General features: G+C 41.2%; 1 protein-coding gene across 6 annotated transcripts in view; it reads left to right on the forward strand.

Annotated features, from left to right (window-relative positions):
* The window catches only part of OPTN (optineurin), a 37778-nt gene extending 24224 nt beyond the window's left edge, over positions 1–13554 (forward strand). For all 6 annotated transcript variants that reach the window (XM_030819272.1, XM_030819269.1, XM_030819273.1 and 3 more), the window contains 7 exons: positions 649–764; positions 2069–2218; positions 2595–2688; positions 4384–4542; positions 8708–8838; positions 10142–10221; positions 13377–13554. In XM_030819272.1, the coding sequence (XP_030675132.1) occupies positions 649–764; positions 2069–2218; positions 2595–2688; positions 4384–4542; positions 8708–8838; positions 10142–10221; positions 13377–13498 (852 nt within the window). In that variant the 3' untranslated portion in view covers positions 13499–13554. The remainder of the gene's footprint in view (positions 1–648; positions 765–2068; positions 2219–2594; positions 2689–4383; positions 4543–8707; positions 8839–10141; positions 10222–13376) is intronic.
* The last annotated feature ends 2762 nt before the right edge of the window (positions 13555–16316 follow it).

Raw genomic sequence — 16316 nt, forward strand, 5'->3', positions numbered from 1 at the left:
ACTCACTTTAGGTAATTAATTTATTCAACAAATATGTACATTGCCTACCATATGCCAGGAGACTGAGACCTTACTGTTGAAAGAAGAGAGAACATTTAGAAAACAGATGAAGAGACCACCAGTGAATAATAGTTCCCTGTTGACTAAAACGAATTCTACAGCCAATAGCAGGGAAGTATGGCCTTTCAAGGCATCAGAAACTCATTTACAAAAATTATAGAGCTGCCAGGAAAAAGGCTGCACAACAAAAATACTTGAGTAAACTAGAAACATACACTGGGAAGGGAGTATGGGGGCAAGTTGTTAGCTGGATAGATAGGACTGTGCTTTGACACCTCTGTGGTCTATGATCTCTGAACCTGGAATAGGGTTCGTTTTAACAGCGATAAAGTCATTATCACAGTGCATCCAAATTGATTAGTTCATGCTTTATTAGGAAACAGAAGTTACCCAAAACTTAGCAAACCTAAGTACCAAGTATCCACAACATTCTTTTCCTACACTATCTTTGGGGTATTGTCAAAGTTGGATCAATTCACCAGCCAGTCTTAATTGGCTACTAACGGTTCAGCCTGTTTTCTCCCAAAGAGGTTTGTTTAATCTCTGATAATAATTGTACACATATGTTTGGGATTTCCCATATGATAGGTTGGAAGTGAAGTGGAAGCACTGAACCTTCAGGTGACATCTCTGTTTAAGGAGCTTCAAGAGGCTCATACAAAACTCAGCGAAGCTGAGCTAATGAAGAAGAGACTTCAAGAAAAGTAAGAACGCGAGAGCAATTTTATCCTCCTTTGAAATACACATTTTTACAAATTATACTACCATATAAAAACATAGTTTTTTTAACTATGTTATGCCTAAAAGAAAAATAGACACTTAATTAAAATATGAATTCAGAAAATACTAATGTTCCGGTTAATGTGTGAGCATGAAATACTTGTAAGATGGGGGGTTGGGGACTGGAGAACTTTAATTCTGCCATTTAGGGGCATTTGGTAAATGTACGAGCCTGTGTGAGATCTCTACAAAGCTGTGAGCTAGTTTTCCTGTTACTGACTTAAGCTGATGACATTGATGTGAGTAAGCATAAAGAAAGATGAAAAGAGCATAAAGATCTTGAGTGACATTTATTTGGAAAAAGGTCAATTTCAATTTGTTATTTCAATCAGTTAATTATTTCAGGCTAACATGTAGATTGAGAGTTTGGCATTTGTTTGTTTCTCTTGATGTAAGAAGTTACCCAAAACTTAGCAAACCTAAGCTGATGTTGTTCTATTGGATTCATTGGCAAACATGTTTCTAGCACAATACGGAGGTGTGTGTGTTTTCTTGAGGTTATAATTCCCAACACTCTGTAGTATTATGGTAACATGATACAACATGGCAGCTACAACTAAGGACTTTGGACAAACAGACCTAGATTTGACATATGAGTCTGCAGCTTATTTGTGTTGGGCAAGGTATTTATTTCACTTCTCTGAGCCTGTCTTGTCATTTGTAAACTGTGTGTTATAATTTCTTCTACATACATTGTGTTAAATGATATGTCCAATGTGCTGGGCATTAATGCTTTGTGCATAGCTGTCATTTATTTGTATTATATTGAAATTCTCTTTCTGCTCTTTAAGAAGAGTTAGGGGAACTTCCTTTTTCCCTTATTGAATCTTTGTCGGAAACTAAAGTCTTTGCAATTGACAGAACCTATAACTTTTTTTTAATATAAAAGATATCCATGCATCACTACATGAGAAGCACCTTTAGCTAATTACTACTGTGGTCTGTGTTTAAATACTAAAAATGTATCTGTATGACTAGTTAAAACAGTTATTCAAAGAGGACAGTACTGCATGTGAGCTTAGATCTGTACTTTTTTATGTTTAGGCGTAAGGGTTCAAAAATACGGCCAGGTCTAGTGAAGAAGCAAGGAGGAGTATGTATTTCATTTTGCATTCATAAACCCTATAGCCCTAAAATTCTTGTATTGTACATAACCTTGGGGTTTGTTTAAAAACCACTGAGCGTAAAGGAGCATTGTTTATCCTCATGAAACCTTGACCTTTCTTAGGTGTCAGGCCCTTGAAAGGAAAAATTCTGCAACTCCATCAGAGTTGAATGAAAAGCAAGAGCTTGTTTATACTAACAAAAAGTTAGAGCTACAAGTGGAAAGCATGCTATCAGAAATCAAAATGGAACAGGCTAAAACAGAGGATGAAAAGTGAGTATGCTGAGTCAGAAGGGCAGCGATGGGGCAGAGGAGGGAGAATCGCCTTTTTATACGGATTGGAATTCGCATTTGAGAATAAATTTTAAAAAATTTCTTTTTCACTTATCTGAAGGAGTCCTAGGAGACTTCTTCAGAGGGGATAAAGTTTAAAAGTTTTGTCATAATAAAATTATGCTGATTGTTTGCACTCTGTCTTGATTTTTCAGAAAAGATTTTTTTTGAGAGTAAGAAATGCTAGTAGGTGGTGGGATGATAAAGGTAGGCGAGAAGATTTTTCTACTTGAGTGTTCAGAAGGTTGGGAGGCAAGACTATAAGTTTCTATGATATTTTCCCCAGGATTCCATTTTTTAATATCTTTTTTAATAGGTCCAAATTAGCTGTGCTACAGATGACACACAACAAGCTTCTTCAAGAACATAATAATGCATTGAAAGCAATTGAGGAACTAACAAGAAAAGAGGTATTCACTGAAAAAAATTACTTCCATAGCATAGTAATGAACAGAAACTGTTGAACCTTTTGTATATAAAATAGTTGCATGAATCCTTCACTAAATCTGGTTTCAGAGGTGGTTTTCCAGTGTATCATTATTTCTTGCATCTAGGGTTTATAACTTCTGATGTTCCACATATGTGTAATGTGCTTTATTGCGTACAAAGATGATGTTAATGTCCTATGGTCAGGGATTAAGCACTTTGTATTTCTTTTTTTTTTTTGAGACGGAGTCTTGCTCTGTCGCCCAGGCTGGAGTGCAGTGGCACGATCTCGGCTCACTGCAAGCTCCGCCTCCCGGGTTCACGCCATTCTCCTGCCTCAGCCTCTCCGAGTAGCTGGGACTACAGGCGCCCGCCACCACACCCGGCTAATTTTTTGTATTTTTAGTAGAGACGGGGTTTCACCGTGGTCTCGATCTCCTGACCTCGTGATCCACCCGCCTCGGCCTCCCAAAGTGCTGGGATTACAAGCATGAGCCACCACGCCTGGCCAAGCACTTCGTGTTTCTAAGGGTAGGTTTGTAGGAGAGCTAAGAGCATGGGCTTCTATCGGTAGGAAGGGCCATCTGCTTTGGGGAATTGTGCAAGACCAGCGTGCCTGCTGTCAGTGAATTTAGGACACTGGAATCATCAGCCTGCAGTTTAAATTCATAATAATGGGCCAGGTGTGGTAGCTCATGCCTGTAATCCCAGCACTTTGGGAGGCCAAGGCTGGAGGATCATTTGAACCCAGGAGTCTGAGACCAGCCTGGGCAACGGGGAGGCCCTATCTCTGTAAAAAATAAAGAGTTAACCAAGTGTGATGTTCGTGCTTGTGGTCCCAGCTCCTTGGGAGGCTGAGGCAGGAGGATCACTTGAGCCTAGGAGGTCAAGGCTGCAGTGAGCTGTGATCACACCAGTGCACTCCAGCCTGTGACAGTGAGAACCTATCTCTGAAAAAATAAATAAATAAATAAATTAGTAATAATGCTAGCATGGTGTGATAGTTTAGAGACCACAGAAGCTTGTGAATTAGAAGGGATCTTTGAATTTTTAGCCCTGTAAATATACTCTTTGTTTTTCATTTATTTTCTTTTAAAGAGGAGGTTTTGCCATGTTGCCCAGAATGGTTTTGAACTCCTGAGCTTAGGCAATCCACATGCCTCAGCCTCCCAAAGTGCTGGGATTACAGGTGTGAGCTATCATGCCCAGCAGTAGTGTTCCTCTCTTGGACCTAATAATTTTAAATTTAAAACATGTTTTTTCTTTTCCACTGACTTCAGGAAGTAAGAGTAACAAGTGGAAAAATAACAGTATCAATGAGTCACAGCCTTATCAAAATTGGAGTTTGTTATTGTATCCCTGATTTTGGCGTTATCTTCTTTTTTTTAGGAATTCATTATTTGCAAGCCACAACTTAAATACAACTTTCTGAATAAGTTAGCATTGCTGATGAACAGACTGGTTAGAGCTGATACATTTTTTAGATCTCACGGTGTTGCGCAGGCTTGTCTCCCGCTCCTGGGCTCAAACGATCTTCCCACCTCAGCCTCTCAATTCCGGCATGAGCCACCACACCCGGCCAGAGCTGATAATTCAAAAAATAAACCTTTTCCTAATATTTTACTAAAATAGGCAGAATTATTTCAAAACCATTTTTAGAATAAATGTTTCTTTTTCAGTCAGAAAAAGTGGACAGGGCAGTGCTGAAGGAACTGAGTGAAAAACTGGAACTGGCAGAGAAGGCTCTGGCTTCCAAACAGCTGCAAATGGATGAAATGAAGCAAACCATTGCCAAGCAGGAGGAGGACCTGGAAACCATGACCGTCCTCAGGGCTCAGGTGAGGCACCTTCTGAAACCCCAGCTGAGCGAGGCCATCCCTGACTGTATTCTCGCATTGGAAAGTGATGGTGTTTAGAATGTTTATAATTTTCCATTTTATATTTTTTTCACCCGTGAATGTATTAAAACTTTAAAACTGAAGCATTTGGAAAGTGTTCAGTGGATCTTATCTGTTCTACACTTAATAGGTAATTGGATTCTTTCCAGTTTGTGGCATTATGATTAATGTTGCTAAGACATTCGTGTGCATGTTGCTGTGTTCACATGTGGGTATTTTATATTTCTATTGGGTACACACCTAGGAGTAGAGTCGCTGGATCATAGGCTCTGCATGTTATTCACTTTTAACAGGTAATGCCAAACAGTTTTCCAAAGTGGTTGGACCAGTTTCCACTCCCATCAACAGAGAGTTTCCATGGCTCTACATCTTACCAACACTTCTATTATCAGTCATTTTCCTTTAACCACTCTGGAGGGTATATAGTGGTATCTCATTTAATTTGCATTTCCCTGATGACTAATGGGAAAGAGTACTTTTTCAAGTGTTTTTGGCCTTTGAGGTATCCTCTTTTGTTTGAAGTGCCTGATCAACCCTGCCTATTTTTTTTTTTTTTTTTTTTGGTTTAGTTTGCCTGGATTTTTTTTTTTTTTTTTTTTTTTGAGACAGAGTCTTGCTCTATCGCCCAGACTGGAGTGCAGTGGTGTGATCTCGGCTCATTGCAACCTCTGCCTCCTGGGTTCAGGCGATTCTCCTGCCTCAGCCTCCCATGTAGCTAGCACTACAGGCACGTGCCAACATGCCCTGCTAATTTTTGTGTTCTTAATAGAGAGGGGGTTTCACCATGTTGGCCAGGCTGGTCTCAAACTCCTGACCTCAGGTGATCCACCCACTTCCATCTCCCAGAGTGCTGGGATTACAGGCATGAGCCACCGCGCCTGGCCTGGGTTTTTTAAAAAATGTAATGACTTCTGTATATACTGCACATATAAGCCCTTGTCAGTTATTTTTGCCTTTTCACTCTCATGAAGGTATCATTTGAGGAATAAAAGTTCTTAGTTTTAAGGTAGTCCAGTATATCAGCCTTCTTATTTATGATTAGTACTTTTTGTGTCCTGTTTAAGAAACGTTTACTACCCCAAGGCCAGGAAGATATTCCCTGTGTTGTCTTCTAAAAATTTTGTTGTTTTACCTTTTACATTAAGATGTACAAACCATTTGAAAATGGCTCTTGTGTATAGAAAGTGAGGTAAGGGCAAATATTTATTTTTTTCCTATATCAATATCCAGTTAACTTGGTACCATTTAAATCATCTTTTCTTAAGTGCTCTGCTGCCCTCTTCATCATAACTTGTGTCCATGTACGCATGGGTCTGTTTCTGGATTTTGTTCTATTTTATTGGTCTACTCGTGTATCTTTGCTCTGGTACCATGCTGTCTTATTATAAAGCATGAAATTTTTTTTTATTTTTTTGAGACAGAGTCTAGCTCCGTCACCAGGCTGGAGTGCAGTGGCATGATCTCGACTCAACTGCAACCTCCACCTCCTGGGCTCAAGCCATTCTCCTGCCTCAGCCTTCCGAGTAGCTGGGACTACCGGCACGCACCACCATGCCCAGCTAATTTTTGTATTTTTAGTAGAGATGGGGTTTCACCATGTTAGCCATGATGGTCTCGAACACTTGACCTCATGATCTGCCCGGCTGGGGTTACAGGCGTGAGCCACCGCGCCCGGCCAGCATCCAATTGAATGGTTGGATCATAAGTTGTGTCCATTTCTCAGTTAAATAAATATTACCAAGCTGTCTTCTAAAAATGCCTAACCAAAATTATACTCTCACCAAAAGATAAGCACTCCTATGTCCTCGCATTCTTGCATTATTTTAAAAACCTTGGCCAATCTGATGAACATATTATTTTTAATACAATAATGTCAGCAGTTTGTTATCCCCTACATACAGATTCATTATCACCAGCTGCCCAGAGTGGCTGACCCCTGTGAAATGCAGCCAGTTGACTGGTACTTATAGCTTCAGTTTTATTTCTCCAGGAATAGAGCCTCAACCTGCATTCTCTGCTCTTCAGAGCATTTCCTTGCTTGGGTAACTCATGTTATTGGGTTCTTCCACTCTGCTGCAGTCGTGTATTTTCGCTCATTCTAGACATAGACATTTGTTTTCTCTTGATGGATACTCTTGCTCGTTCATTCAATAACTTCTTTTTTGAGCACTTATAATATGTCAGACACGGCCAGGCGTGGTGCTGTAATCCCAGCACTTTGGGAGGCCAAGGCAGGCGGATCACAAGGTCAGGAGTTCGAGACCAACCTGGCCAATATGGTGAAACCCCGTCTCTACTAAAAATACAAAAATTAGCCGAGCGTGTTGGGGGGCACCTGTAGTCCCAGCTACTTGGGAGGCTGAGGCAGGAGAATTGCTTGAACCTGGGAGGCAGAGGTTTCAGTGAGCCAAGATCATGCCATTGCATTCCAGCCTAGGTAACAGAGCAAGACCCTATCTCAAAAAAAAAAAAAAAAAAAAAAAAATATATATATATATATATGTCAGACACTGTTCTTACTGCCTGGGATATAGGAATGGACAAAACAAAGACTCTATCCTTACTGGCTCAGAGCTAGTAAGTGACAGAAGTGAGACTAAATTGAATTTAAGTCATACTCCAAAACACCCATGATCCACCGCCAACACTGTGAGATGCTGGACCACTCACAATTGATAGGAAATCCCTTAAATTGATCTCTTTATTACATACTTTTAAGTAACCATAGTTTTGATAGAAGATTTAGATTTTTAATTTTACTTTTAAAATAATGGATAATAATTTATATCTCAGAACCAGCAAATTTGAAAAGAAAAAATTAATTTTAAACATAGAAAGTTAAAAATTAGTATTAAATTCCAATACCAATGGAACAGTTCACTCAATTAGCTGACATCATTAAATATTAAAACACTATTAAGTGTTTTGTTATTTATAATTTTAAAAAAGTATTTGATTTTTAAAATGTTGTGTTGTTTTGTTTTGTTTTTTGAGGCAGGGTCGCACTCCTGTCACCCAGGCTAGAGTGCAGTCACATGATCGTGGTTCACTGCAGCCTCAACTTCCTGGGCTCAGGTGATCCTCGTGCGTCAGCCTCCCAAGTAGCTAGAACTACAAGTGCATGCCATCATGCCCAGCTAATTTTTTGTATTTTTAGTAGAGATGAGGTTTTGCCATGTTGCCCAGGCTGTCAGCAGGAGGCCTTAGTTCCTCACCATGTGGTCCCCTCCAGAGGGATGCTTGGGTGCCCTCATGTCATGGCAGCTGGCTTCCCCCAAAGCAAGTGATCCAACAGAGCAAGGAGTGACAGTGTCTTTTGTGACCTAGTCTCAGAAGCCATACACCATCACTTCTGCAGTATCCTAGAGGTTACACAGGTTGGCCTTATTCATTGTGGGAGGGAAACATACAAGGTGATGAATACCAAGAGGCAAGGATCACTGGAACCATCTTAGGAGGCTGGTGACCACACATGGGACGTGGATTGAATATGGAAAAGTCCATGGGAAATGGTCTTCTGTCTGGTTCAAGTGCTGATTTGGCCACTTAACAAATTTTCTCAAGATTAAGAGCCATTAAGTTTGTAAAATGAGGATAGCAATTCTATATTCTCAGGATTTTTCATAAGGTAAAATAAGATAGTAAATGTAAAGCACCCAACGTAGGACCTCACACATGTTTGGAATTTAACAAATAGCATCTATTTGTGATGATTATTCTTTTAAATTTAGCTTAAGACCAGCCTTCATAAATACACCTGGCAGAATGAATAAGCCATTTACTATATTAAGTTGATCCTGAATTGTTTATTATCTAAAAGTCCAGATAATTTTGCTGAATTAATGGTACCTACAGTGTTTAAACTACCTGTATCAGTGCAGTTGCAGGATTTGTGTTGTTTAAAGCACACACAAACACAGCTTGTATCTGCTATTGGAATGTAACTGGAAAGTCATGGTCATTATACTGTTTTCTAGCAGGATTATGCATCTGTGATTCACAAGGGCTATTGAAGGATACAGCACTACCTCCTCATCATGTAAACACTGTAGAGAATCTGCATTCATCTAGGTACTAACTTCTGTATCTATTTTTCCTCTAACAGATGGAAGTCTACTGTTCTGATTTTCATGCTGAAAGAGCAGCGAGAGAAAAAATTCATGAGCAAAAGGAGCAACTGGCATTGCAGCTGGCAGTTCTGCTGAAAGAGAATGATGCTTTCGAAGACGGAGGCAGGTAAGGAAAAGAGAGAGGAGGACCCAGAGCTCACATCGGCATGGCTGTAGAAGAGGTGCCTGTCCAGATATTCCTGATATGAACGATAAGAATAGCTGTGTTCACGCCACTGCACTCCCGCCTAGGTGACAGAGCGAGTCCCCTGTCTGAAAAATAAATAATAATAATAATAATTGCTTCACTTACACTTCATGGGATCAAGTTCCCAACACTTACTTTGTCTTACAGGAAAGCTTGACAGAGACTTGTGGGAGCTTGATCAAGCTCCTTGCTTACAGATAAGCAAGGATTTTGATTTTTAAAATGTTGTGTTGTTTCGTTTTGTTTTTTTGAGGCAGGGTCTCACTCTTGTCACCCAGGCTGGAGTGCAATGGCATGATCATGGTTCATTGCAGCCTCAACTTCCTGGGCTCAGGTGATCCTCATGCCTCAGCCTCCCGAGTAGCTGGAACTACAAGTGCATGCCACCATGCACTTCTAACAATAATGTTACGTGTCCCAATGACCTATCTTGCTATTGTCATGGATGAAATATTCATAGCACTTTAAATTCCTGAATATTCTTTAAAAAATACTGCCAAAAATTACTTCTGACTTTTAGAAATTTATTTTGAGAAAGTTTTAAAACACAGCAAAATTCAGAGAATAAAATAACAGACTCTACTAGGTACTCCTTCCTGCACTGACAGCTGCTTTTATTTCCTTCAAGTATTTTTTTTTATTAAAGGAAAAAGGGAGTTGTAGTTAGAGTTGAAGTCTCCTTTGTTCCCCATCCATCATTACATTCCTTTCTTCCTTTACCTTGTGCTGTTAGGAATTTGGTGGGTAGCTTCCCCATCTATTTTATACTTTTACATATCACACACACACACACCCCTATATCATGTCTCAAAACCAGATAATATTGATTTTTCTGTGTTTAAGTTACAAAATGATCACTATAGGTATTGTTCTGCAACTTACTTTACATTATATTGTGATTTTGAGCTCTGTTGATATGTGCGGATGTAATTTATTATACTTCATTGCTGTATTTTGATTTATAAATATGCCACTTCTTTCTAATCTGTTTCCTATTGATGACAGTTTGATTATTTCCTGATTTTTTTAACCGTAATTATTTACTTTCACAACGTAGTCTCCTAGTGCCAATAGTATTTAAAACTAAAATTAGTCTGGTTTTTATGAACCTTGGCAGCGTAGTTTGAGTCTTTTTTCCCTACTTCTGTTGACTGTCTGCTCAGCGTTGTCATGTTTCGGGGTTGTAGAACATCACACGGCATGTTGCTTTTCGTCCCAGCAGGCAGTCCTTGATGGAGATGCAGAGTCGTCACGGGGCGAGAACAGGTGACCCTGACCAGCAGGCTTACCTTGTTCAAAGAGGTGAGTCCCGTGTGATCCTGGATTTTCAAGAAACAGCTATCCTATGAAAAAGATGCCTGAAGGAAAATTCCACTTCATTCTCTGCAATGGATTCCAAATCAAGGCACCAAAAATATAGCACCCGTCTGTCTCATTTCCACAGCACTCCCATCTCCATCCATTACCCACCGAATCCAGACCAGACCCTTCAACCTGCCAGAAGGTGCCTGGCACGGCTACACTTTTTCTTTTCTTTTTTTTTGAGACAGAATCTCGCTCTGTCATCCAGGCTGGAGTGCAGTGGCGAGATCTCGGCTCACTGCACCCTCCGCTTCCCGTGTTCAAACAGTTATCCTTCCACAGCCTCCCAAGTGGCTGGAATTACAGGCGTGCGCTGCCACACCCAGCTAATTTTTGTATTTTTAATAGAGATGGGGTTTCACCGTGTTGGCCAGGCTGGTCTCGAACGCCTGACCTCAACTGCTCTGCCTGTCTCAGTCTCCCAAAGTACCGGGATTACAGGCGCAAGCCACTGTGCCCGGCCTACAGCCACACTTTTAAACCGTGTCTCCCTCTGTTCTCTTACAGATATTAGCCAGACTGAATCATCCCCTTGAACTTGTCCTAAGCTTGTATTTGCTTGTATTAGTGCCCTTCACATAGGTGCCCTTTTCTTATGCATATTCCTGTTTTCCTCCAGTCTCTTTCCAGTGACCTCTTACCCCATCTTTAAAATCTATTTCAAACTCCATCTCCATGAACTGTTTCCATTTTGAACTTCCAAAGTACTTTATTCCTCTATGTTGATACCTGTCTGCTATTTTATAGGTGTTTGTGTGTTCTAGGTAGATATTTAAGTACTTTATTTTTATTTCTATTTTTATTTTGAGACAGGGTCCCACTCTCTTGCCCAGGCTGGACTGCAGCGGCATGATCGTGGATCACTGCAACCTCCACCTCCCGGGTTCAAGCGATTCTCCTGGCTCAGCCTCCCAAGTAGCTGGGACTACAGGTGCACGCCACCACGCCTGGCTAATTTTCGTATTTTTAGTAGAGGCAGCGTTTTGCCATGTTGGCCAGGCTGGTCTCAAATTCCTGACCCCAGGTGATCTGCCCACGTCGGCCTCCCAAAGTGCTGGGATTATAGGCATGAGCCACCACACCCGGCTAATTTTGTATTTTCAGTAGAGACAGAGTTTCTCCATGTTGGCCAGGCTGGTCTCAAACTCCTGACCTCAGGTGATCCACCCACCCAGGAGAGGTCTCCTAGAACAGAATGTACCTTCTCAGAAGCAGAGGCAATGGTCTCATTTATTCAGCAGATACTTTTGAGTCCTCCAGGATGTGCAAGACGTACTGCTTATGCTAGCAGTCAGAGAGCAGAGGCAGCCCCGCATCCTGACCCCTCTTCTCTGGCAGTGGGGTGATTAGAAAGCTCCTTGCTTTGGAAATCATCCTCTATGATCAATACATATCTCTTCAGAAATGCTTCTTAAGGCTGCTGAACACAATCTCAAATATTCATACATGTTACTACATCCAAGTAATGTACTTAGAAGCAAATAAAGGTTGCCTCCAGAAACAAACATTTTGAGAGCCTAACCAAAGTCTAGGCTGAGATCAAAAAACCAAGATGGTTTGCATTGGTCCAGAAAGGTCCGAACAGAGAGATGCCTGGGAGCCAGAAATAATTTCCTGCATCAATCACAGTTTGTATGGATCCAGGACCTAGCTAGGGTCAGGGTTTATTTTGAACATGCTGTGATTGAGGCTTGAACCTCAGTACTACTCCAAAACTGGGGGAAATGATAGGGTGCATTCTTCCATCATTCCTCCTTGTTAACTTCCTGTTCATTCTCAAGGCCCCTCTCAAGTTAATTGGTTTCATCTAGGAGGCCTTTCTGCACCCAGATCTAAACTAGGGGCCCTTCCCTTTCTCCCCTGGATGCCCTTGCAGCTAACACTCACCTGGCCTAACACTCATGCCTAACACCTTGCCATGACACTGCTGCCACATCTCTCACCTGGCTTCTCCACCATGTCTGTCTCCTGGCACACAGCAGTGTCTCTATACATCCCGGAGGACTCAAAATTGTCTGCTGAACAAATGGGATGATTGCCTCTGCTTCTGGGAAGGTACACTCTGTTCTAGGAGACCTGTCCTGGGCTCTGGTGGATTTCTTTCTCCACATTCCCTCCCTCTTTTGCTATATCCTCATTCATCCCTTTTCTTCTCCCAGATATCCTAGTATTTACTAGAACATGCGTTGTCCTGTACCTAGAACTGAAACCATGTATTTTCACATACCTTGAAACTGGGATACAGTTTAAATCCTAAAAGAATGCACCAATGCACCTGTAATCCCAGTACATGGGAGGCCGAGATGGGAGGATCAGTTGAGGCCAGGAGTTCAGAACCAGCCTGGGCAACATAGTGAGATCCCATCACTACAAAAATTGTAAAAACTAGCCAGGTGTGGTGACATGTGCCTATAGTCCCAGCTATTCAGGAGGCTGAGGCAGGAGGGTCACTGGATCCCAGGAGTTAGAGGCTGCAGTGAGCTATGATTGTGCCACTGCACTCTATCCTGGGAGACAGAGCGAGACTCCATCTGTCAAGAAAAAAAAAAAGAAAAGAAAAGAAAAAAAATCCTAAAACAGGCCAGGCATGGTGGCTTACACCAGTAAGCCTAGCACTTTGGGAGGCTGAGGCGGGCAGATCATGAGGTCAGGAGTTCGAGACCAGTCTGGCCAACAGTGCAAAACCCCATCTCTACTAAAAATACAAAAATTAGCTGGGTGTAGTGGCACACACCTGTAATCCCAGCTACTCAGGAGGCCAAAGCAGGAGGATCACTTGAACCTGGGAGGCAGAGGTTGCAGTGAGCCAAGATTGTGCCACTGCCCTCCAGCCTGGATGACAGCGAGACTCCATCTCAAAAAAAAAAAAAAAAAAACTAAAATAATAGGGAAGCAGGTATCACTTGGAGAGATTTTTCTCTATGTGCATCGTGATGACTTCAGTTAAAGACCAAACACCTCTGTTCATGTCCCACTACGTGTTGAATACAAAGTTGAACTGATGTTAAAACTCACCATCTGTTCTTCAAGTGAAACAAACAAAACTGCCTGCAAAATGGAACTAATGGAATATTTCATTTCATACTTATTACCAGGAGCTGAGGACTGGGACCGGCGGCCACAGCTGAATATTCCGATTCATTCTTGCCCCAAGTGTGGAGAGGTTCTGCCTGACATAGACACGTTACAGATTCACGTGATGGATTGCATCATTTAAGTGTTGATGTGTCACCTCCCCAAAACTGTTGGTAAATGTCAGATTTTTTCCTCCAAGAGTTGTCTTTTTGTGTTATTTGTTTTCACTCAAATATTTTGCCTCATTATTCTTGTTTTAAAAGAAAGAAAACAGGCCAGGCGCGGTGGCTCATGCCTGTAATCCCAGCACTTTGGGAGGTCGAGGTGGGTGGATCGCTTGGGGTCAGGAGTTTGAGACCACCCTGGCCAACATAGCAGAACCGTGTCTCTACCAAAATTACAAAAATTAGCCGAGCATGGTGGTGCGTGCCTGTAGTCCCTGCTACTCAGGAGGTTGAGGCAGGAGAATTGCTTGAACCCAGGAAGTGGCGGTTGCAGTGAGCCGAAACGACACCACAGCACTCCAGCCTGGGTGACAGAGCAAGACTCTGTCTTGAAAGAAAGAAAGAAAGAGAGAGAGAGAGTGAGAGAGAGAGAGAGAGAGAAAAGAAAAGAAAAAGAAAAGGAAGGAAGGAAGGAAGGAGAAGGAGAAGGAAGGAGAAGAAAAGGTACCTGTTCTACTTAGAACACCTTTGGTGGAGTTCTATCAACTCGCAAAGTAGAATCCTTACCTACTACTCTTCTGATAATAACTTTAGTATTTTTTATGTTTGGTTGATGCGAGCAGCTGCATTGCTCATGCAGTTAGCTAGCATGTGACATCATGCGACAAAGTTCATGTAATTAGATGGAAGAAACCTCACTGATTAATTTTAAGAACCTTTTAGGGATGCAGGAACAATGAAGTAGCCACAGATTTAATCAAGAAAAATGTTTGTGAAGCATTTTTTAAAATGAACTGTAGTTATTTTTCTTCATTTAAAATGGATCTATTGGAGGTTATGTATGTTGTAGTTTTATTACAGCCACAATAATTGTACCAAAGTTTTCACATAGGCACTGTGAGCCTTCACTTAATATCAAGACAAGTGAAAAAATATTGGCATCGATGAAACAGATAACATTGGCCTCACTGGATTTCTTTACCCATTCACAGTGTAAAGAAGTTACCTTCCTTCTTTCATTGTACCTGCAGGCCTATGGGCTTGTACAGTAGATAATTAATTTCTAAAAAGAACAGCTGCCTATTTCTTCCTAGGTTAGGTTATATCTTCATAATCACAAGAATTAGTGATTGCAAAATAAAATTTTGCTTGTGAATCTTTTACTTTTTTTTTTTTTTTTGAGACAGAGTCTCGCTCTGTCGCCCAGGCTGGAGTGCAGTGGCGCAATCTCGGCTCACTGCAAGCTCCGCCTCCCAGGTTCACGCCATTCTCCTGCCTCAGCCTCTCCGAGTCACTGGGACTACAGGCGCCCGCCACCACGCCCGGCTAATTTTTTTGTATTTTTAGTAGAGACGGGGTTTCACTGTGGTCTCGATCTCCTGACCTCGTGATCCGCCCGCCTCAGCCTCCCAAAGTGCTGGGATTACAAGCGTGAGCCACTGCGCCCGGCCTACATTTTTTATATATGATTAATATCATCATATATATTTTCTGTATTAAGCTCATTTGGCTTCATTTAAGCTGAATACTTAGTCATATATCTTTCATTAGTTCTATGAATATGAGCAGATCCCTTTACTAGAGCCCAGTATGTGCTGTTTGAATTAGAAGTCATTCTTGCTGAGAAGGTGAATAGGTAGGGATTTGCCTTGTTTTGTAAGTCTACAATTTGCCAAGAGTAAATAACACTGGACCAGCTGTAAAAGTAAACAGTGTGTTTATGCATTGAGATACTAAAGCATATAAGAAAAAATTAAAAGATCTCTTTGGTTTAAATTTGTCTTAAGAATCTCTCCTAGACAAACTTGACTATACACACACACACACACTTCAATAAGAATCAAAATAGTTCATTATATCTTCATGCCAAGAGGACACATGACACAAATTCAACAGTAATTTCAATTAAACGAGTCCCCTACCACACCTCAGGGAGAATATTTGTTAAAGACATTTCTAAAGTAACTCTGACATTTTTACTTTTCTTCGTTATGGTTTCTAATGTACATTTTTTCCCTTATCATCTTATACTGGAGGAGATATATTTCTATAGTCTCCTAAATAGAAAAGGAAACCAGTTGGTTTCACATTTAAAGTTATTGGACATAATCCTTTTACTTTGTTCAAGTCAAAATATTCAGCAAAGCCAGACTGAAATAATAACATGAATGGGCTTATTAAGCTTGTGACCAAATCGTTTGTTTAATAGTTGGAAGAATTACAAATGAAGGCAATTTCATGTAGTCAGTTTAAATCAAGGCTGTTGTTTCCAGCTTGGTAAATAGCTTATAAACTGTGCACATCTTACCTCATTTATTTAGTCTGATATCCCTTCAAAGGCTCTGTTCCATGTGACCAGTTAACTATACCTCCTAGGAATTTTGTGTCTATGTGTGGTAAAAATACATGGTTGAGGCCGGGCGTGGTGGCTCACGCCTGTAATCCTAGCATTTTGGGAGGCCGAGACAGGCGGATCATGAGGTCAGGAGATCAAGACCATCCTGGCTAACACGGTGAAACCCCATCTCTACTAAAAATACAACAACAACAACAAAAATTAGCCGGGTGTGGTGGCAGGTGCCTGTAGTCCCAGTTACTCGGGAGGCTGAGGCGGGAGAATGGCGTGAACCCGGGAGGCAGAGCTTGCAGTGAGCCGAGATCGCGCCACTGCACTCCATCCTGGGTGACAGAGCGAGACTCTGTCTCAAAAAAAAAAAAAAAAATACATGGTTGAAGATTACACTCTTAACAGGTTTATAACTATCCTGGATAGTATCGTTAACCGTGTGCACATTG

This window comes from Nomascus leucogenys, chromosome 9 (assembly GCF_006542625.1).
Source record: "Nomascus leucogenys isolate Asia chromosome 9, Asia_NLE_v1, whole genome shotgun sequence".
Lineage (NCBI taxonomy): Eukaryota > Metazoa > Chordata > Mammalia > Primates > Hylobatidae > Nomascus > Nomascus leucogenys.